At 37.9% G+C, this 19,315-nt stretch overlaps 1 protein-coding gene across 2 annotated transcripts; it reads right to left on the bottom strand.

Moving 5' to 3' along the window:
- Nucleotides 1-439: 439 nt before the first annotated feature.
- On the bottom strand, nucleotides 440-14,697 carry NEMP1 (nuclear envelope integral membrane protein 1). Of its 2 annotated transcripts, none has more exons than XM_058167073.1 (9): nucleotides 14,543-14,697; nucleotides 13,178-13,293; nucleotides 12,059-12,278; nucleotides 10,289-10,361; nucleotides 9,610-9,703; nucleotides 6,898-7,012; nucleotides 4,723-4,948; nucleotides 2,576-2,749; nucleotides 440-2,244 (listed from the first exon to the last, which is right to left on the bottom strand). In XM_058167073.1, the coding sequence occupies exons 1-9, from the start codon at nucleotides 14,634-14,636 to the stop codon at nucleotides 2,031-2,033; spliced, it is 1,326 nt and encodes a 441-aa protein (XP_058023056.1). In that variant the 5' UTR covers nucleotides 14,637-14,697; the 3' UTR covers nucleotides 440-2,030. The 2 variants fall into 2 exon arrangements, with proteins under 2 accessions (XP_058023056.1, XP_058023057.1); XM_058167074.1 differs by having other exon boundaries at nucleotides 6,898-7,009.
- Between the last annotated feature and the right edge of the window lie 4,618 nt (nucleotides 14,698-19,315).

Genomic DNA, 19,315 nt, shown 5'->3' with positions numbered 1-19,315 from the left:
GGTTCCTCCATTATCGATTTGCCAAATTCGAGCATACCTACCGTAGATGCTGTTCATCACTCACTCCAGTTTTCTCAACCACAGCACAGCATCAGTTGTAAAATTGAGTGTCTTTGTTAGAAAATATCTCTTCTGCATTCTGACCAAGCTTCATCAGCCAATAGCTCAAAGAGCACATTTCTTTTTCACTTTTGGAAACTCATTGCCAACTTCATTCAATACTCACTCACTCACCAGGACAACACAACAATCAGGAAATAATTTGTGGTACAAACCTTTCACAGTCAAGGGGATATCGGATTGTTTGCAGATTAATTATGCAAGTTGTAGTACTACTGTCTGTAAACAGGATTAGGCCTTTTGACTTCCCAAGAGACATAATACAAAGAAACTTCATTTCATACTAAATAAACAAAATACTTTATTAAAAAATGTTCACAAGTCAAGTTAGAAAATACTAAAGTACTCTCCATTTATTCATTATCTTAAAAATTAGTTATGTCTGTACTAGCTTTGACCATTTGGGAAGGAGATTTTATTCCGTTCAAAATACTTTCATGGCTTATATCCAAAATTAAACAAAGATGAATAAATTAAAACTTTTGCCCTAGTTATTATTTCACATTTGGTTTCAGCATTTTACATGTTTGGTGTGCATATAGCAAGGACCTTGGTTTTCCTTAACACTTAAAACAGACGGGAAAAATATGTATGTCAACTTTATTGATTGGTTTTCTCTGTCTTATTTTTGGAACCAGCTCTGATCCCAGTCAAAATAACAGATCCTTGTGATCAACCAAGTGATCATTTTAGTAACTAGGAAGCTGACAGGGTTTGAAAATAGATTATTAGAGTGCTTTTAATCCAGTTAAGAAGGATGGGGGATGGCAATAGAAACTTTAAAAGCACAGTTAATTTATCAGTTAATAAATTTTGGATGGCTATAAATACAAACATTTTGGGTGGGTATACATATAAGCATCTACTATGAATTTATTGCCATGTCCTCACCCAGATGCACTTGAATCCTCCTCAAAGAATTGCAATACCATTGAGGACTATCGGGATAAAAACAAGGCGATTTAAATCTGAACCACGGTGGGTTTGGTGAAGATCACAGTTTTGGCTTCCAAAAAGCAGTTTTGTACAAAATCCAGCATTTCAGATTGCTGTTTCCTTCATACCACTCTCCAACCTCCATTCTAGCCATACAGAAATTAATTCTTCAAACTGAAAGTGGCTCTCATCTGGTAGGTCAACCCCACCAAAAAGGCCACAAATAAGTTATAATATGTAACAGATAACATGGATGATGTCTACAGGAAGGATTTTCGTGGAAGCAACCCCCTTCTCAAGATATAGAATTAAAAATATTTCTAATTGTGCAATTATCATGTATAGGACAGAACCTCCCTGGGAGACTAGCGTTTTATTGGCTCCCAGCAAACGCATTACGCAGTCTGCAACAAGCACTAGCCTCAGACCTTCAGTGTACTGAACCCAGGAGGCAAAATTTAAGCCAACAAGTGAAAAGCATAGCCACTGGAGGAAGAGCAGCATGCTCTCAAATCTTTGTCAGCACCCTGGAAAATCAAAGGGCAGCAGCTATTGCTTCCCAGGAGGAAGACAATACAAAATTAGGATAAAATCTATAAAATTCACCTAGACTTTTAAACCTTTCTTCAAGTAGCCTGTTTTTCTTATGGCAAAATAATTTGTCATTTTTCCACTGACTTTCAGTAACGATTTGCAAGCTTTCTATGTACCTCCTCCTCCTCAGACTATTCACTGCTAACAGCTGTAAGTTCTGACCAGCTTGTACTTTGTAAGATATTTAATCCAGAATATTGAAACATATCCCAAGTATGTTGCAGTTCATGATCATGTCATGGTCTGGAATAGATGGCAGGGCATTAGAAGTCTGTCATACAGCTACTTAAGCAATACCACACAGAAAAGGCTTTTCTATAGCACTCCTCCATTGTAACAGCAGACGGGATTAATAAGGGGCATCAGCCAATACATTTGCATCAATGGTGGCCAGTTTTATCTTGAAAATTTAAGTGATTCTGGGGCCACGGTGTCTCTGAGTAATCCTCATCATCAAAACTGTTGTCATCTTCCTCCTCTTCCTCTTCAAAGAGCTGATTCTCTAGAAAGGAACCCCCCAACCCATACTCCTGCTCATGGACAGAAGTCTCATTGGGGATGACATGTGAGGCACCTTCTACGAAATCAGCAAATCTGGAGGAAAGAAAGAACAACGTAAGCAATGCTATAATTAATGAAACCTACAACTACTTCCCTCTACAATTAACTTTACAGTTTTTACCAAGTATTTGCAAGACAAAGTCTAAATTGAGGTGGTAGGGAAACCTGCTTGGGTATAGCATGTACTTACGAAAAATGGATTTTCTTCCCATGAAAGAAATCTAGATTGTTTTGAATTTGATTCCCTACCCATCCCTTTTTTTATTGCTTTAAACTAATTTTTGTAAAAAAAAATCTTAATTACAAAAAAATCCCTCAACACATTATAGTTCACCCCTCTCTTCTGATGATCTTCATGGACTACCTTTTTGGAGATTGGATGCGGGAGACTGCTTTCCACGCAGAGAATTCCGGACTTCTGCAGTACTCCCGCAATTGTTCCAATTGTTTACGTGTCTCTATCTCCCCCTGAATCCGATATTCTTCCTCGGTCAACAGGCGTGGCGGGCTGGGCTTTTCTGGAGCTGTGAACAGCTTCCTGCTAGGACAGCAATGGCGTTAGTAGCACCTGTAAGTCAAACATTGAAATCTGGCCCTCTGCAATCCTCTTCAAACCACTTAGGAGAGGGGCACCCGATACACATTCTCTCAAAACTACCCTATCTTAAGTTGGGTTCTCAAAGTTGAATGTTCTAGACCTAGGCCTTCTTGACAGGCATACTGTCCTCGCAGTTTTACTATAACAGTTTGCAGTCATATTACGTCTTTTGCAAAGATATATAAGAAATGCTAAAACATTGTTATATATGTTTGTGATAATACCGGACTACTGTTCATCTTCAACATGCCAAAGGACTCTGATAAAGATTATCAAAATGACGCTTTGAAATCAGGCCTCTTCTTGAGAATCTGGACTCATTTTTACTCAACAGGACTTAAGAGAGGTAGCGTCTTCCATGATTTAGTAGTGTACTTAGCTAGTCTGGCCTCATTTTTCCCAATGTTTAACAAAAACTTTATAGTTTGAGGAATCTTAAATCAGTTGTATCTCACTCCTCTTAAAAAATACCTCACTCAAGTTTTTCCAAAATATCTTATAGATGTATTTAGACAAAGCACTCAAGTGCAACACTCAGATATCTTAGCCACATAATTATTTTACAAAATAGAAGACATAGATCAGGAGCCTGCCTGTCACATAAGAATGAACCTTTAAAAGCAGATTCTTTTGCCAAATGTTTGGAAAAGCCACATAGTCATATAAAGCCAGCGATTCAGTCTAAAGCACTGTTTCTCAGCTTTGGCAAGTTTAAGAGATGTCAACTTCAACTCCCAGAATTCTCCTGCCAGCTCTGCTGGCTGAGGAATTCTGGGAGTTGAAGTTACACCTTAAACTTGCCAAGGTTTAAAAACACTGGTCTAAAGTGAAGTAATGACTTATTCCTATTCCAAATTCTGTTTCCCTCACCAACTCCTCCACAAGGTTGAATAAAAAGAGAGGAGCCTTGGGGATTCCTCTGCTGGGCTGACCAAGTCTTTTGTCACTTTTCTTTTGAGAGAGTGGTCTCCTCATCAATAATTCTGCCTCTTACCAGAAGAAATGTATATCATTTTCTACAGCTTCTAAAATTGCTTGTCATCTGCATCTCATTTTGTTTTGTCTCTTAGATAAAAAAATACAGCAGGGATTACCTTGTTTTTAAAAAATGCTCAGCAAAAGGTACTTATCTTTATTCATTAACACACTTCAGTTCTGAGCAAGTGCTTTCTACAAGTATGTCCAGGTTGTGATGAAGACACAAAAAGGAAAGCTTTATAGCCACCCAAAACCTCAACAGATAATTATGAAGTACGTTCAACATCCTAAACCACTTATCACAGTGCCCGAGTTCACATGACCTGGTAAGCCCAAACTAAACAAACATTCCAGATTAGTGTATTATGTAAACCAAATTTCAGTCTTATTTTCCTCTTCTAAACTGGTGTGACATCATGTCTTTATTTGTCTAAGCAAAAAAAAAAAAGTAATTTCAGCTTTAGAGGATTTAAAACATAATTTGGCCTCTCAGTCCTTCAATATTATATAATCATCTTGAACAGTGCATCATAATAATGGTCTGATTATTTACAAAATTAAAATAATAAGATTAACTCTGGCACTTCAGTGTTCTTTCCTGAGATTTCACAATTTCGGGGGTGGGGGGTGGGGGTTGGCACTTGCCTCCTCCAGGGAATCATAGTCATGTCTGCCATCCAAAAAGTCTTTACCCATAAACTATAGGGACTAGAGAATTAGCTAGGATTCATGCTAAGCATTTCAACAACTGAAAAGACACATGCTAAGCATTTCAACATGCTAAGCATTTCAACAACTGAAAAGACACTCATTTTTGGGACAGCGTTATGCATATAAACATATTCACCCAGCCCTAGCCTACAAATTTCTTAATGGGCCTATTAGTTACATTTTGTTTTCTAGGATGAGCCAAGCCAATGTTTCCCATCCATCACCTGTAGATGGCATAGGCCCATATGACTGGGTACTCCAGGTTTTTAGTGCAGATTGCAATTATAATCAAGATGATGGCAATATATCGTATCTGAATGCTCATATAAAGGAGCAGCAAGCCGAAAATCTGCAGACCCCAAGTGAGCAGGTTTATGTTGCGTTCATTCTCCAGAGGGCCATATTTGTAGCACACGGCAAAGCTTACACATCCTACGATTACCAGGTAGCCTGTGGAGGAAGGAAAAGAATTATTTTTATTTGGATTTTCACTATCACCATGAGTTACTCCTTCAGTATAATTCAGCTTGTCTAAGTCAGCCAATAAGAAAGACACTGGTTGTAAGTATCACATCTTTTCTAAATAACTTGGACATTAGCATGCAGCCAAAACATTGAAGCCAGAAGGAAACAGAATGCAAGAATTCATGCTTCTGACTCAGCAAAGTATCAGACAAGAACAATCTGCAACATGCTGATCCAGAAGAAATGCATCACACTTTTTATCAATGGATAGAAGAAAGCAAATGTTATAAAATATTAAGCCCACAGAAGACAAAATATCTTCTTCCAATATGTGGTGTTAGAACGGGGGGCGGGGGCGGGGGGGGGGGCGCACACGACCTAGACATTTTAATAACTCATCAGTCTCACTAAAGACCATCCAGATGTTTTATACAGATGTTCTGTTCATCTTTTAGTGTTGAGTTTAATTAAGTTTTGAATCCTCGGCTTGATTGCAGTATTGTTTCATGTAAGCTGAGGTCTCATTTATGGAAAGTGTTAATCACAAGCCTATTTATTGGCACACATATGGCAATTTCTGAATTCATCATAGAAACAACTCCCCTTCATAAAACTCATTCCTGACAGGATTGTTTTTCAGTCTCTTGAATTTTAGCAGATTGATCTGATAACTGTAATATAAATCTTATTGCTGGTGATACATAATACAGGATGGGACAAGATTATAACCTTTTTTCATTCTGTGACTTTTGTGATTATATGGGAGGCTTTCAAGGCATTTAGTTGAGGTTGAAAAAGAAAACTTAATAGATCATAATTTGGAAAATCACATTAAGGAAGCAAATTATACAACACATTGAAAAACGGAATTATATAATGTTTTTATGCCTGATAAAATGGAACTTCATGCTCTAGAAACCAATATTTGTTGAATAAAATCAAGCAAGGTGACTGGGAATGAGAAGAAAAATCTGTCTAGCTTCTGGATTAATCCATATCTATATTGTATCATTTCTATTATAAATGATTCTCAAAGCATATACTGATTTAAATTTGATAAACCAGCCTTTTAAAAAATTTTAAACCTAAATTTAAATGTTTCAAATGGTTAAATTAGAGAGTATGTGGCCTAAATATGCCTTTCAAAGACTACCCATGACCAAACTGTTTATTTATCTGCGACATGATTTCTTCAGAAATTAAGTGATACTATTACACCAATTTAAAGTGGCCCGGCTGTTGGTCCAGATAGCTTTCCAACAGTAGGTTAAGGTATGTACTCAGGTTTTTGTTTCTATACTGTTGGAAAGTTATCCATTTTTGAGTATTTTGTTCTAAACTAAGATCTCTATCTGAATTTTTCTCTTCTTAATTAGAATGATTCTGTTAGTAGTTAGTAAAGATACCATTGATTCTGCAAGCTCTATTTTCTGTTTTTTTCTATTTATTTTTGTAATGGTTACAATGTAATTTTTTATTATAAGTAATAAAAATTAATTTTAAAATCATTAATACAGAAAAAGAATACTGACATTCCAAATATAGCCTATGTTTTGTATGACAAGTAATGAGGAATGCATAACCAGCATTAATTAACAGATGGTTCTGAAAGTGTAAATGTCTTTCCAACTTTGATGTCTTACACTATCATGGATTCACAAACCTATACAAGATTTGCTATCTCCTTCTATTTAATTCCAAATATAGTGCCACAGAAATAATTCTTTCCTAGAATAATTCCTAGATAACTAGGAAATGTAATAACCTGCAAATTCTATTTACGCAAACTAATCAGAATATCTGGACCATTTTTAAAAATAGTTACTTAAGCGTTGCTTAAGAAAGTCAACTGCTGCTGTTTCCCTACGTAGATTAGCTCAAAAACATTGTAAAATGACCTCAGCATCAAAAACAGAAGGCCACCAGCTACTCACCAAGTAGATATTCCCAGTATAATGTACATATTTCCTGAAGATTTCTGAAGGCCAACTGGGTAAGGTAAACAGAAAAAGACCAGCCTCCCAGAATCATGAGATAGATAGGGCTCTTCTAGAACAGAATAAGAAAATGTTACAGATTAGAAAGAGCTCCTTTAGCATTCTTAACAGTTTTTCTCACCTGCAGTACAGTAGAAACTCTGGTCACAACCATAATTCTTTCCATAACTTCGGTCGCAACCTGATTTGGTCATGATCGGAGGTGAGACTGACTGAGCATGCGCTTACAAAAAAAAAGGATGGGAAATTGGCAGTGGTCGAGTTTGATGGCCACCAGAGTATGTGTTTGAGACCAGATTCAAAACTTTTGTGAATTTTTTGGTTGGAACCCGATTTGGTTGTGGTCAGAACCTCGTTACCAGAGGTTCTACTGTATTCCAATGGCTTCACGTGCTGCACTCATTCTGGTTGGCTATTTCATTCATGACTAGTTCCATGTAGTAATCATAAATGTTTTTCTGGATGAAGTTTTTAAGTACGCTCTGATTTTGAACCCTTGGATGTCTCAAGATCCACTTCTTGAAATGTATCAAGTAGCAACTATAACGTGTAACATTCTATGTGCAGTTTTGGGAAAGGGGGAAAACTAAATGGACATCACATAAGATGGGCCTATCTGGCACAGGTATATCATGTTCTGGTTTTGATACTCAAATCTTTGTTTACAGATATTTTTTTTAATATGAGTAGAGGATTTAAACCTGATCATTCTCAGGTTTACCAAAAGCTTATCCTCCATGCTTTTTTCTTTGACTCTGTTTCTTTGTAGAATGCTATTGTGTTACAGTGGCATCCGTTTCATTCACTGAGGTCACTTGCACAATAGGAAAAGAAAATACAAGGCTTTATCGCACTCCTTTCCTTTGCCCATTCAAAACAAACCGAACATTTTAAGCACTGTAAATGGAGAATTGGGAAAGGAGTGGTATAGTTCATCTTAGTAAGAGGTGCATAGACCATCTTATGCTAGCAAAATAAATTAGTGTAAAGTTAAAAATAAAAAACGAAGACCTACAGCTAAAGCATTACAATACAGCTTGCTTCTAATATTTGTGTATCCAAGGCTGTTTTTCCTATGTTGCTTTTAAGCAAAATCTGCTACATTATGTCTGCTGTTTAAACCAAAATGAATCCTTTTGGTCAAACAGCAGACAATTGAACGTTTGCTTTTCCCCTTGCAGACCTTCTCCTTAAAAGAGAAGTGATAAATCTAAGGAAACTTTTATCAAGGGCATATAAGTATAGGCCAAGTAGATAGAGATAGCTTTCATGTAAAAACTGAAAAATCAACCGTCTGATAATGTAGACGAAAAAGCATTACAATGGGCTAAAGTTAATGCTCTTCTATTCCAATATTGAGGCCAGTATGGGTGTAGATTTTAAGCTGGAATATAAATTTCCTTTGTGTTAAATAATGGCAAAAATGATTTGGGAATTCTTTTATCTCTGTATGTTTAATTCTGACTGTCTCTAGATAAACTACAAAATAAGGCAAGAAACTGCCCTTATTAAGATAATTTAACATTTTCATCCACTGAATCAATCAGGGTTAGGGGTGCTAAGAAGTCTACACATATTTGTCCAATACTTAAGATGCAAAACTGAATCTTTTCTTGTAATTAAAAGCTTAGCAATTCCTGAGAAACATATCAGACATTTAAAAATGTATTCTTTGTTATCTCTAATGGACCAAAACCAATAGGTTAAAATGTATGAACTTCAACTTCCAGAATTCCCCAGCCAGCATGGGGAATTCTGGAAATTGAAGTTCACATATCTTAAAGTTCCCAAGGTTGAAAAATATTGATGCATATGAAAAAAATGGAGCACCATAAAGCATTTCAGCTACAACTTAACCTCAAAAACATATAAAACAGTTGAAATCAAAACTTCCACTCTCCACTGAGTTCTAAAAAATCTGAGCATGGCTTTTGAACTTGTGTTCCAGGATCCCATTACACTGAATAAGAGTCTAGATATTTAGAGTTCTTTACTTGTTCAATTTGGTGCCCATTTAGTTGCTGATAATGGTATATTTGTAATTTTTTTCAGAACCCCATTGTATTTACTTTTAGTTTTCCAATAAGGTCCCTCCTTACAATAACCAAAGGCAAAGCTCACAATGCTCACTTCAACTCAATATATGCTAAGGAAAATTGTAGCACTTTCAGCATATAACAAAACTGCTATTATCCAACCTGCCAGATTAGATGGCTTGCACCACAGTATGGGTAGTAAAATTGTGAAGAAATTGTTTTCTATAACTAGTTTGGTGGGTAAATTCCCTTCATGTTTCCAAGCTTACTTAAACAATAAAAGCAAAGCAGGCATTTAGAGATTCAGCTGGAACCTTGGAACCAGTTTTCTTAATTCATTACCCTCCATATTTTTTTAAAAAAATATAAGACAACAATTAAAAGGGGGGAAGGGATTCAAAAAGGGAAGAAGTGAAAGGGGGAGGGATTCTGATTTTCCTCAGTAGATATAATATATAAAATCAGGTAATCTCTTACCCTCCATATTTATTATTAGACTACCACACCCAAAATTATCAAGCATTTGAAAGGCCTTTAGTCAGTTCAGACTATTTATTTTTCAGAATATTGTCAAAACCTCTAACAGAGTTAAGTCATCCTATTTTTAACCCACCTTGGGCACAAATCTGGATAGTACATAGACAACAATGAGCATTGAACTCAGTATGCCAATGCTTATTCCAGTTGAATAGAAGAAGATTGAACTTCTGCAAAGAGAAATAGTATTTCAAACACTGTGTATGAAAATCTACATATAGCACAAGTTCAACAGTAACTCTAATAATTCTAGGTTTTGTGCTGAAAGCCATTAAAAAACAGAAAAGAAATGACAGTGAGGGCTGATGGGTAAAGAGGAAGACCAATAGAAAATTAATTACAGCAGCAGGAGGAAAAGTGAACACTAGGAGCCATTACGCTTTCCTCAAAGGGACAGACATTAGCTTAGCTGCCAAATTACATGGTAGTACTTTGAAAGAGCAAACAATATGTGGAAGTCTTGCAAGAGTTGGAAATAATGACGCACAAGCATTGAGACTTCACAAATATCTCTCTTCACTACTCAGAAAAAGAACAGAGGATAAAAATATCCTGTTACATGGAAGCCCATGGAAACAACAAGATTTGATATTTCCCAAGTACTCTCCAGTGAAAAGGGACAGATTAACACAATCACAAGATGAAAGAGAGAGGCATTTACTAGATTAGATGGTTATTAGTTGTGAGCTGACAAATGTTATAATTAACATTATATAACATTATCCATAATGTTATAATTATGGATTTTTACTTACCTACTCATCAAATCACCACAGAAAAACAGCAGCAGACCCAGAAATGTAACAGCGAAGAGTTTGGGATCAAGTGCTAAAAGAAATAAAATTTTTATTTTATTAATCAGTTGGCTGAACTACTCAGAATAATATAATGGCAAATATATGTAAAAGGTAAAAATATCTTCCCATCAATATGTGTTTCTGCGGCATACAGATTTTTGATAAAGTGATTGTCAAAATGAAAAAATCTGAGAACCATTAAGAACCATTACTGTAAATCTTTAAAAAAGGCAAACAGTATTTTCTTTTAAAATCATTCTTTTCATTATTCACATTTTTTCTAAGAACCAATTGATTTGAAAAATGCAGACTGCATAATAAAACTAATTCACACTTTACCTTTTGTACCTCAGAACATCATATACACAGTCACACATAGTTCAGCAATTGTGAACAATTGTGTTTCAAAATGGACAGATTTTATTATACAAAAAGAGCATATCATTATATGAGATGTTCCTCTCTTTTATCTCTGCAGGCTTAAACCTACTAGACTTGTCCTTATGGTAGCAAATACTGCCTTAAAGCTTCGGAATGTAACATATATACATACAAAGTGATCAGTGATCATTCTAAATGTATTCAACTCTCGTTGGCTATCCAGTATAATTACATCCTTCAGACACAAAACATGAATAAAATATGTATGAAAAAAGTAAAAGTGTTCCAAGAACCCAAGCAGCACATTCAGGAAATGCATCAAGTCTAATTTCACAGGATCACAGAATTGTGGAATTGGAAGACACCAAAAGGATAATCTAGTCCATTCTTCTGTGAAGGAAAACCAAAGACCATCCTTGAGAAATGGCTGTCCAGCCACTTCCAAACCTCCAAAAATGGAGAAATACCATAGATAGATTATTCATTTTGGAAAGGGGAGGGGGCTGAGTTAGTACTGATTCTGGCAACTGCATTTAATAGTCTTTGTAGTTTCCTTGCCAGGATTTTCAGAAATGGCTTACTATTGTCTGCTTCCTAGGGCTGAGACAGTGTGACTGACTCAATGTCACCCAGCTGGTTTTGTGTTTAAGACAGGACTAGAAATCATGATCTTCTGGTTTCTACCCTGGTGGCTTAACCATTACACGCAAATGGCTCTTGTATAGGATTTGGCATTAGACCATTTTTCCTTATACTTTAGGTAGTTGTGTGAGCATGTCAGGTGATGCATCATCCACACCATATTGCATGGCTATTGGTCACATGACCGCATTTGGGTTGCTTGGGAACCTGTTTGTATTTATAACTGATTGCCAATTGCCCTGTGATAACATGATTTTCATTTGCAATCTTTTCTGCTGTTTCCTCAAAAAGTCAACAGGGAAGCCAACAGGAAAAGTTGCAAGCAGAGGGGACACTGGACTTGAGATCCATTCTCCCAGTGTGCTGAGAGACTTCCCCTCCATGCAGAAAAAGGAAATCCTCCTGTGCACTGGAGGGATGGATTTCAAATGTGATGAAAACACTAATAGATTCCAATGTTTTGAACCTTCTACATTGAGCTTGCAATAGTTCACCTAAGTGAAGCAAGGAAAGAAATCCCGAGTATAATGATCCGCATGGTCACTTAATATCCGCAACTGGGAGAGACGAGATTGTGATTGTGTGAGCAAGGTGGTGACGTGGCAATTTACTTTGCTTCACTCAATGACTGAGATTCTGGGCCCAATTGTAGTCGTAAGTGATGGGCTACCTGTATTAGAGTGACTAAGATAAAAGAAAACTTACTTCGAATCACATTGATGGTGTATTTGGAGTCTGAGTCTAAAATCTCGACTCTCAAGCAGGTTTCTTTACTGAAAATGTCAACATTAATGTAAGTATCATTAAGCTTCTCTTTGAAGAGCAAGCCAACATACATCCATAAACTAAATCCATCCAGTTCTTTCAGCTTCTCCTCACTTTCAACTTGGATGACACGGATAACCTTGGTGCTGTTTACTCGGATCTGGATGGAACAAAAGGAGATGGCAAAAACAAGGACAGTTCCATAATTAATTAAGTTATTTCTTAATGTTATTATTTAATAGTTTGTTGAATTAGCCAGTATTACATTTAACAGCAAGTTATGTTGCAATGCCCTTACAAAATACATAACTAGTTTAGGGGAAAATACCAAAGAACTTAATAGAGTTTTGAAAAACTGTCAAATGAAATCTGAAAAAGCTTAGCATCTTGAACAGGAAACTTATTTACGGAGAAAAGGCTATTTAATCCAGTGATGAGAAAGGAGACTAATATTAAATCTCATTGTGAAACCAAATGAGAAATACAACAAACATCCAAAAAAAGTATCATGGGAGAGGAACTCTGATCCTTTGTCTACTAGAATCATCTGACCTAATTCTATTCGCAACCTCTAGCATAGAAAGGTTAATATATACCGTAGCCTGTATGGATCAACAATTACAATATAGTATTGCAACATTACTAAACTACAGAATATAATCTTGTTCTTGACTGTCCATGATCTTTTTCTTCAAATCTGACTTGAATGAAATATAATTATATAACTGAGATATTTTTCGACCAAAGTTTTTCCTAGATATATATAAACTAACTACATCTAATGGAATAGCTTCAGAAGAGAAGGAGAAAGAACAGCAGGACTATTCTTGTTACACAATTATTATAATACAGCAAGCTGGATCCTTTGCAATTTACTATATATCCCCCGAATTTATAATTTGTTTTTATATTTCACATGCTCCAAACTAAAGATAATCAGGGTTTTAATGAAATTTCTATTGGAGTCACCTAGGACATATTTACAGATCTATGGTTATTCACTTTAAATTTGTGAGATTCACCTCAGGTGCCAAAAAAAAAAAGTAATCTAATTCTTACCTGAATTTTGGTCCATATATCATGCCATTTGGGAATCACTTTATTTGAATAACAAAACTCTTCAGAGATCCCATATACATATGTTTGATGTTCTTTAAGTAACACCACATGTCCATCTACAAGAATCCACACAAAGAAAAAAGCATTAGATACATTGGCAAAATGAAGAAATGCCTTTGGAATTAAGACAATGAGGAACAGAATAATTATACCTAGTAAAATTCCAATATGCCTTTATCTATTTGTTATATTTATAACCTGCTGAGATTTATTTCACGGGTTTCAGGTAGCATACTGTACATAACACTCCTTTGATTTTTCCCCCCGACATATATACTAACAGCATTTTGGATAATAGTAATAGCAAGTAGACATGAAAAAGGCTAGTTGATCAAAATCCATCTTGCTTGTGTTAAATCATAGAACACACAAAAAGAAATCTGATGTAAATTTCAATCTGAAAATATTCAATTTTTAAAAGATTAATGGACTTTTTACCCATTTACTCTTGGCACTAACCCCAACAACCGTAAAATTTATACAATTTTATAAGTGGTGGAATATGATTCCATCATAATGAATATTATCTTGAAACTCCAAAAAAAAGTGGTGTTATTAGCCATCAAATCTCAAAAATACACTTTTCCGAAAAGGTTTCTACATATATACTGTATAGATATATCATATGTATATAGAATAGAATAGAATTTTATTGGCCAAGTGTGATTGGACACACAAGGAATTTGTCTTGGTGCATATGCTCTCAGTGTACATAAAAGTGTACTACCTATACACAACACACATATATGTGTGTTGTGTATAGGTAGATATATACTTTCTTTTGAGAGAGGACAGAATTTCATTTTTAATGTGGGCCAGTGTGCTCACAGTAAAAAAAAATGACAATAAAGTTTACCTTGTCTTTATTTCGTGAAAATCTACCTTCCCCAAAAAGCCTGATGCCCACAGATGTCCACCTCTTATCATAGTCCAAGCAACCCCACCCTCTCACATCACTTTACAGACTTTATGTTGAGGGAAATTAATACTCGGGACAGCCCAAGCCATCACATGTTACTCTCAAGAAGTGCTGGGATTTCTGTCCCCAAAGCCTGGCTGGGAATTATGGGAAGCGAAGTCCCATTTGGAGAGGAACAGGATGGGAAATCCAGAGGACCATTCGTTCTCCCAAAATGATAAGGAAATATTTTGGGACGGAGAAATCAAGCTAAGGCCATCGTCACTTACTAACAACAATAACGGCACTGAGGTACCCGGAGCCTCCGTTACCGGAAGAGGCTCAAGAGGGAAAGGGGCAAAAAGACTGGGGACGCCCTGAACTATCTCGCACTCCTGTCCGCTTACCGGAGCTGCGCGCCAGGATCGAAAGGACCACAACCCGTAAGAGGAGGCGACAGCCATGAGGCCACTCGGAGGCTGGTTTCGTCTCTCCCGCCATAACCTCCCCCGCCGGTTTCTCACCCGCCCCCCATCGTAAAATAACCCTTCCCTCCGCGGTGGCTCCCGCAGCCTATCGGAGAGCGAGAGCCACGGTGGCCCGCCCTCCCGCCAGCGCGAGAGTCAGCCGCATCACCCAATTGCAAGCCGCTTGACGGGGCGTGGGGGGGGGAAGGCCGGCCTTAGAATCCGCCTTGCCAACGGTCGCCTTGACCGAAAGTGACAGCGACCAATCAACGATCAGAATCGAGGCTCTTGTGAGGTAACGCCTCGCCGCACGCACGTACGGCGGAATTGATAGTCGGGTTCGTCCACTCAGCGAGGGGATCAAGCAGCTCGTCATGAACCCAACCCATTCCCCCATCCGCAATTGGTTGGAAGCTGACAACTTTCAACCAATCGAAGAGACAGAATTGAGAAGCGTGACAAACAGCCGCCCCTCCTTTTCTTCTAATGGAAGCGGCTGCATTTTTTTAGCAGGCGAAGCGGGAAGGAGGGGTGGTGTTTTCGTCCGCAAGAGTGCAGAATGATTTCCCTTAACGACCATCGAGGGTCTGCAGTGCACTAGCAACAGCCTCCCGAACGACACGTCGCAACTGGGACTCCTTGGGTGTGGCAGTGATGAAGGGCGGGAAATCAGAGCGAAGGAGTGCTGCTGTTTTTGTACAGTACAGTTCAGAGGCAACTGTGACAGGGACCTTGGAGTCCTAGTGGACGATCACTTAAACATGAGCCAGCAGTGTGCGGCGGCAGCAGCCAAAAAAGCACAACAAAGAATGTTCTTTCTGTGCCAACTCAGAAAGCTCAAACTGCCCAAAGAGCTGCTGATCCAGTTCTACAGAGGAATTATTGAGTCTGTCATTTGCACCTCTATAACTCTCTGGTTTGGTTCTGCAGCCCATCAAGACAGACACAGACTTCAGAGGATCATTAGAACTGCAGAAAAAACAATGGCTACCAGCCTCCCTTCCATTGAGGACCTGTATACTTCAGGAGTCAAAAAGAGGGCTGTGAAAATTTACAGACCCCTCCCATCCTGGACATAAACTGTTTCAACTCTTACTCTCAAAACAACGCTATAGAGCACTGCACACCAGAACAACTAGACACAAGAACAATTTTTTCCCGAATGTCATCACTCTGCTAAACAAATAATTCCCTCAACACTGTCAAACTGTTTACTGAATCTGCACTACTATTAATCTTCTCATCGTTCCCATCACCCATCTCCTTTCACTTATGACTATATGACTGTAACTTTTGTTGCTTGTAGCCTTACAATTTATATTGATATTGTTTCCTGATTGCTTATTTGTACCCTATGACTATCATTAAGTGTTGTACCTTAGAATTCTTGATGAACATTTCTTATGTACATTGAGCATATGCACCAAGACAAATTCCTTGTGTGTCCACTCATACCTGGCCAATAAAAAATTCTATTCTACTCTATTCAAAAAAGCTAACACAATCCTTGGTTAAGATACAGAATCAAAATCATGTGAAGTATTTAAACTGCTTTCTAAAGCCTTAGTAAGGCTACACCTGGAATATTGCATCCAGTTTTGGTCACCGCATTACAAAAAAATTGTTGAGACTTTGAAAAAAGTTCAGAAGAGCAACTAAGATGATTAAAGGCCTGGAGACTAAAACATTGGAAGAACAATTGCAGGAATTGGGTTTGGCTAGTTACAGAAAAGAAAGAGTGGGAGTGGGGGGGAGATACATGATAGCAGTATTCCAGTATTTGAGGGGCTGTCACAAAGAAGAAGGGGCCAATTTATTTTCCAAAGCACCAGAAGGCAGACAAGAAACAATGGATGAAAGAATCAAGGAGAAGAAGCAAGCTGGAATTAAGGAGAAACTTCCTAACAGTGAGGACAATCAACCAGTGGAACAGCTTGGCTTCAGAAGTTGTGGATGCTTCATCACTTGAGGTTTTTATGAAGAGATTGGACAGTTACTTGTCTGAAATGGTATAGGGTCTCCTGCTTGAGCAGGGGGCTGGACTAGAAGACCTCCAAGGTCCCTTTTGTCTCTATTCTGATTATTTGAATTACTGTGTATAATTCCAACTTTGAATCCTCACAGAATGGGGAAATCATATGCAGTATAGTAGGCACAATGGTTTTTAAAGAAAACTTTATTACAGGTTTGGAAATCTATAGAAAAATAACAAAAGGAAACTAGCTAGAAAAGAAATAGAAAAACAAAAGTTAAAAACTATCAAGCCAAACAGTTCACAAACCTAACTAAAAGTACATTATTAATGGTATATTGATCCAGCGGCAAAACTTTCAAAAATATATCCTTGAAATGCTGTTACTGGCCTATGAAACTGGTGCTGCTACAATTTGTTCAGTGAAGGTCTGATGTGATAAAATCTGTGCTGGGAAAAGTGTTGGGACACTTTTTATATTTTAAACCTTATAAATGTGAGTTCCATTTTACAAATAGTGTTGCAGTGGGATTTTAATAATCCATTGAGCTACCCCACGAGTGCCAATTTTTACATTAGCAAGTTTTCCTTTTAGCCTCCCATCTCTCGGTACCATTTTGATGCCTTGTTGTTGTTAGTTGCAAAGTCGAATCCGACCCATCGCGACCCCATGGACAACGTTCCTCCAGGCCTTCCTGTCCTCTACCACCCTCTGGAGTCCATTTAAACTCATGCCTACTGCTTCAGTGACTCCATCCAGCCACCTCATTCTCTGTCCCCTTCTTCTTTTGCCCTCAATCTTTCCCAGCACTAGGTTCTTCTCCAGGGAGTCCTTCTTTCTCATTAGGTGGCCAAAGTATTTGAGTTTCATCTTCAAGATCTGGCCTTCTAAAGAGCAGTCAGAGTTGATCTCCTCTAGGACTGACTTGTTTGTTCGCCTTGCAGTTCAAGGGACTCGCAGGAGTCTTCTCCAGCACCAGAGTTCAAAGGCCTCAATTCTTTGGCGCTCAGCCTTTCTTATGGTCCAACTTTCACAGCCATACATTGCAACTGGGAAAACCATAGCCTTGACTATACGCACTTTTGTTGACAGGGTCATGTCTCTGCTTTTTAGTACGCTGTCTAGATTTGCCATAGCTTTCCTCCGCAGGAACAAGCGTCTTTTAATTTCTTGCCTGCAATCCCCATCTGCGGTGATCTTGGAGCCCAGGAAAATAAAATCTGTCACTACCTCCATTTCTTCCCCATCTATGTGCCAGGAATTGAGAAGGCTGGATGCCGTGATCTTAGTTTTCTTAATGTTGAGCTTCAAACCAACTTTTGCACTCTCCCCCTTCACCCGCATCAAGAGGCTTTTTAGTTCCTCTTCACTTTGATGCTTTACTTTTTGGTTAAATGTAGCCAACTACACCAACAAAAATTACTATGATAACCACTGCCATTTTTATTTTCTGGAATGCAGTTAGGACCCGATATATTGTAATTCTGTAGAGCTCAGGTTTTAAATGTTTGTTTTTTTACTGGAGGTAACAATTTGTTCTAGGGTCACTGGAACATATTAACCATTTGACCAGCCATAGTGGGTGCAACAGCCAAGCTGTGGGCCATGGGTCATAACCTGATTTATAAAGATTTATCCTACGTATTTGAGTTACATTTGTTTTACTATGAGTTTATTTCATTGTGCTAGAAACAAAATACTGCCAGAAATTGGGTTGGTTCTTGTTACAGAAAAGGAAATAATGACCAACTACAGTAGAAGATCTTTCTGATCTAGACGACCATTTGAGAGTGACCTTTTCGCATGATGTCAGTCTCTTACAAGCAAAAATACCGATCTGCCTTCTCAGAGAAAATTTCTTGTATTTCACAATATCACGTTTTCTCTGAGTTTGGTAAGAGGTTACCACTTCTTATGACCTCCTACCTTTCCAGAAGGAACTGATCCCTACATTATCATCTGCAAACATCAGGGATGAAATCTACTTACCTTTCTTACCGGTTTGGAAGTGCACGCGCTGCCCATCTTTGTGCAGACCTTCTGTGCATGCTCAAAACTCACCCCGGGTGGGTGGGCAGAGCTTCGCTCCGCCATCACTACCAGATCACCGAACTACCGGCTACAATCGCTACCGGATCACATGATCCGGTCCGATCCGGGAGCATTTCACCCCTGACAAACACCCCTATTTTCCTGATCTTAAGACAGGAAGATGAAAAGGAAGGGCCCTTATATTTTATTCAAGATTTGAGAGCTTTTAACTGTTATGTAATTTCATTCTCTGGTTCCAAAGCCTAATGCTTCAGCTTCTATCCCTGCTGATGCTACTCATTTCACTCTTACAGAGCCCATTCTTTTTTCTGATGGCTCTTTTATGGGAAATAAAATTAGAAAACTGTGCCAGGTATTGTCTTTGCTCTTTTCATTCTGTTGAAATCTTTTGTATTCCAGAAGTACACTCCATTCAAGTTAGGCTCACTAGGTTCTGTAATTTACCTACTGGGCAAACATTACTATTTTTGGTGACTCAGAATGTGCTCATGGGTTTTGCTGTTCATTTGCTGTTATTTAGAAAAAAAGTTGCTAATTTTGGCTGAAACGTCCACCTTCTTTTATTCATGTTTTATCATTTATCACCTTCCAAGGTTGCTATATAAATCAAAATGATTTCTCTTGTTACTGGTGGAAAGAGAGATGCTGGAATGGCAACTTGTGTAACTGCATTAAGAAGCCCATTGTT

The sequence above is a fragment of the Ahaetulla prasina genome, chromosome 2, assembly GCF_028640845.1.
Source record: "Ahaetulla prasina isolate Xishuangbanna chromosome 2, ASM2864084v1, whole genome shotgun sequence".
NCBI lineage: Eukaryota > Metazoa > Chordata > Lepidosauria > Squamata > Colubridae > Ahaetulla > Ahaetulla prasina.
The sequence above is the reverse complement of the archived record's forward strand: the minus strand, read 5'-3'. Positions and strand labels throughout refer to the sequence as shown.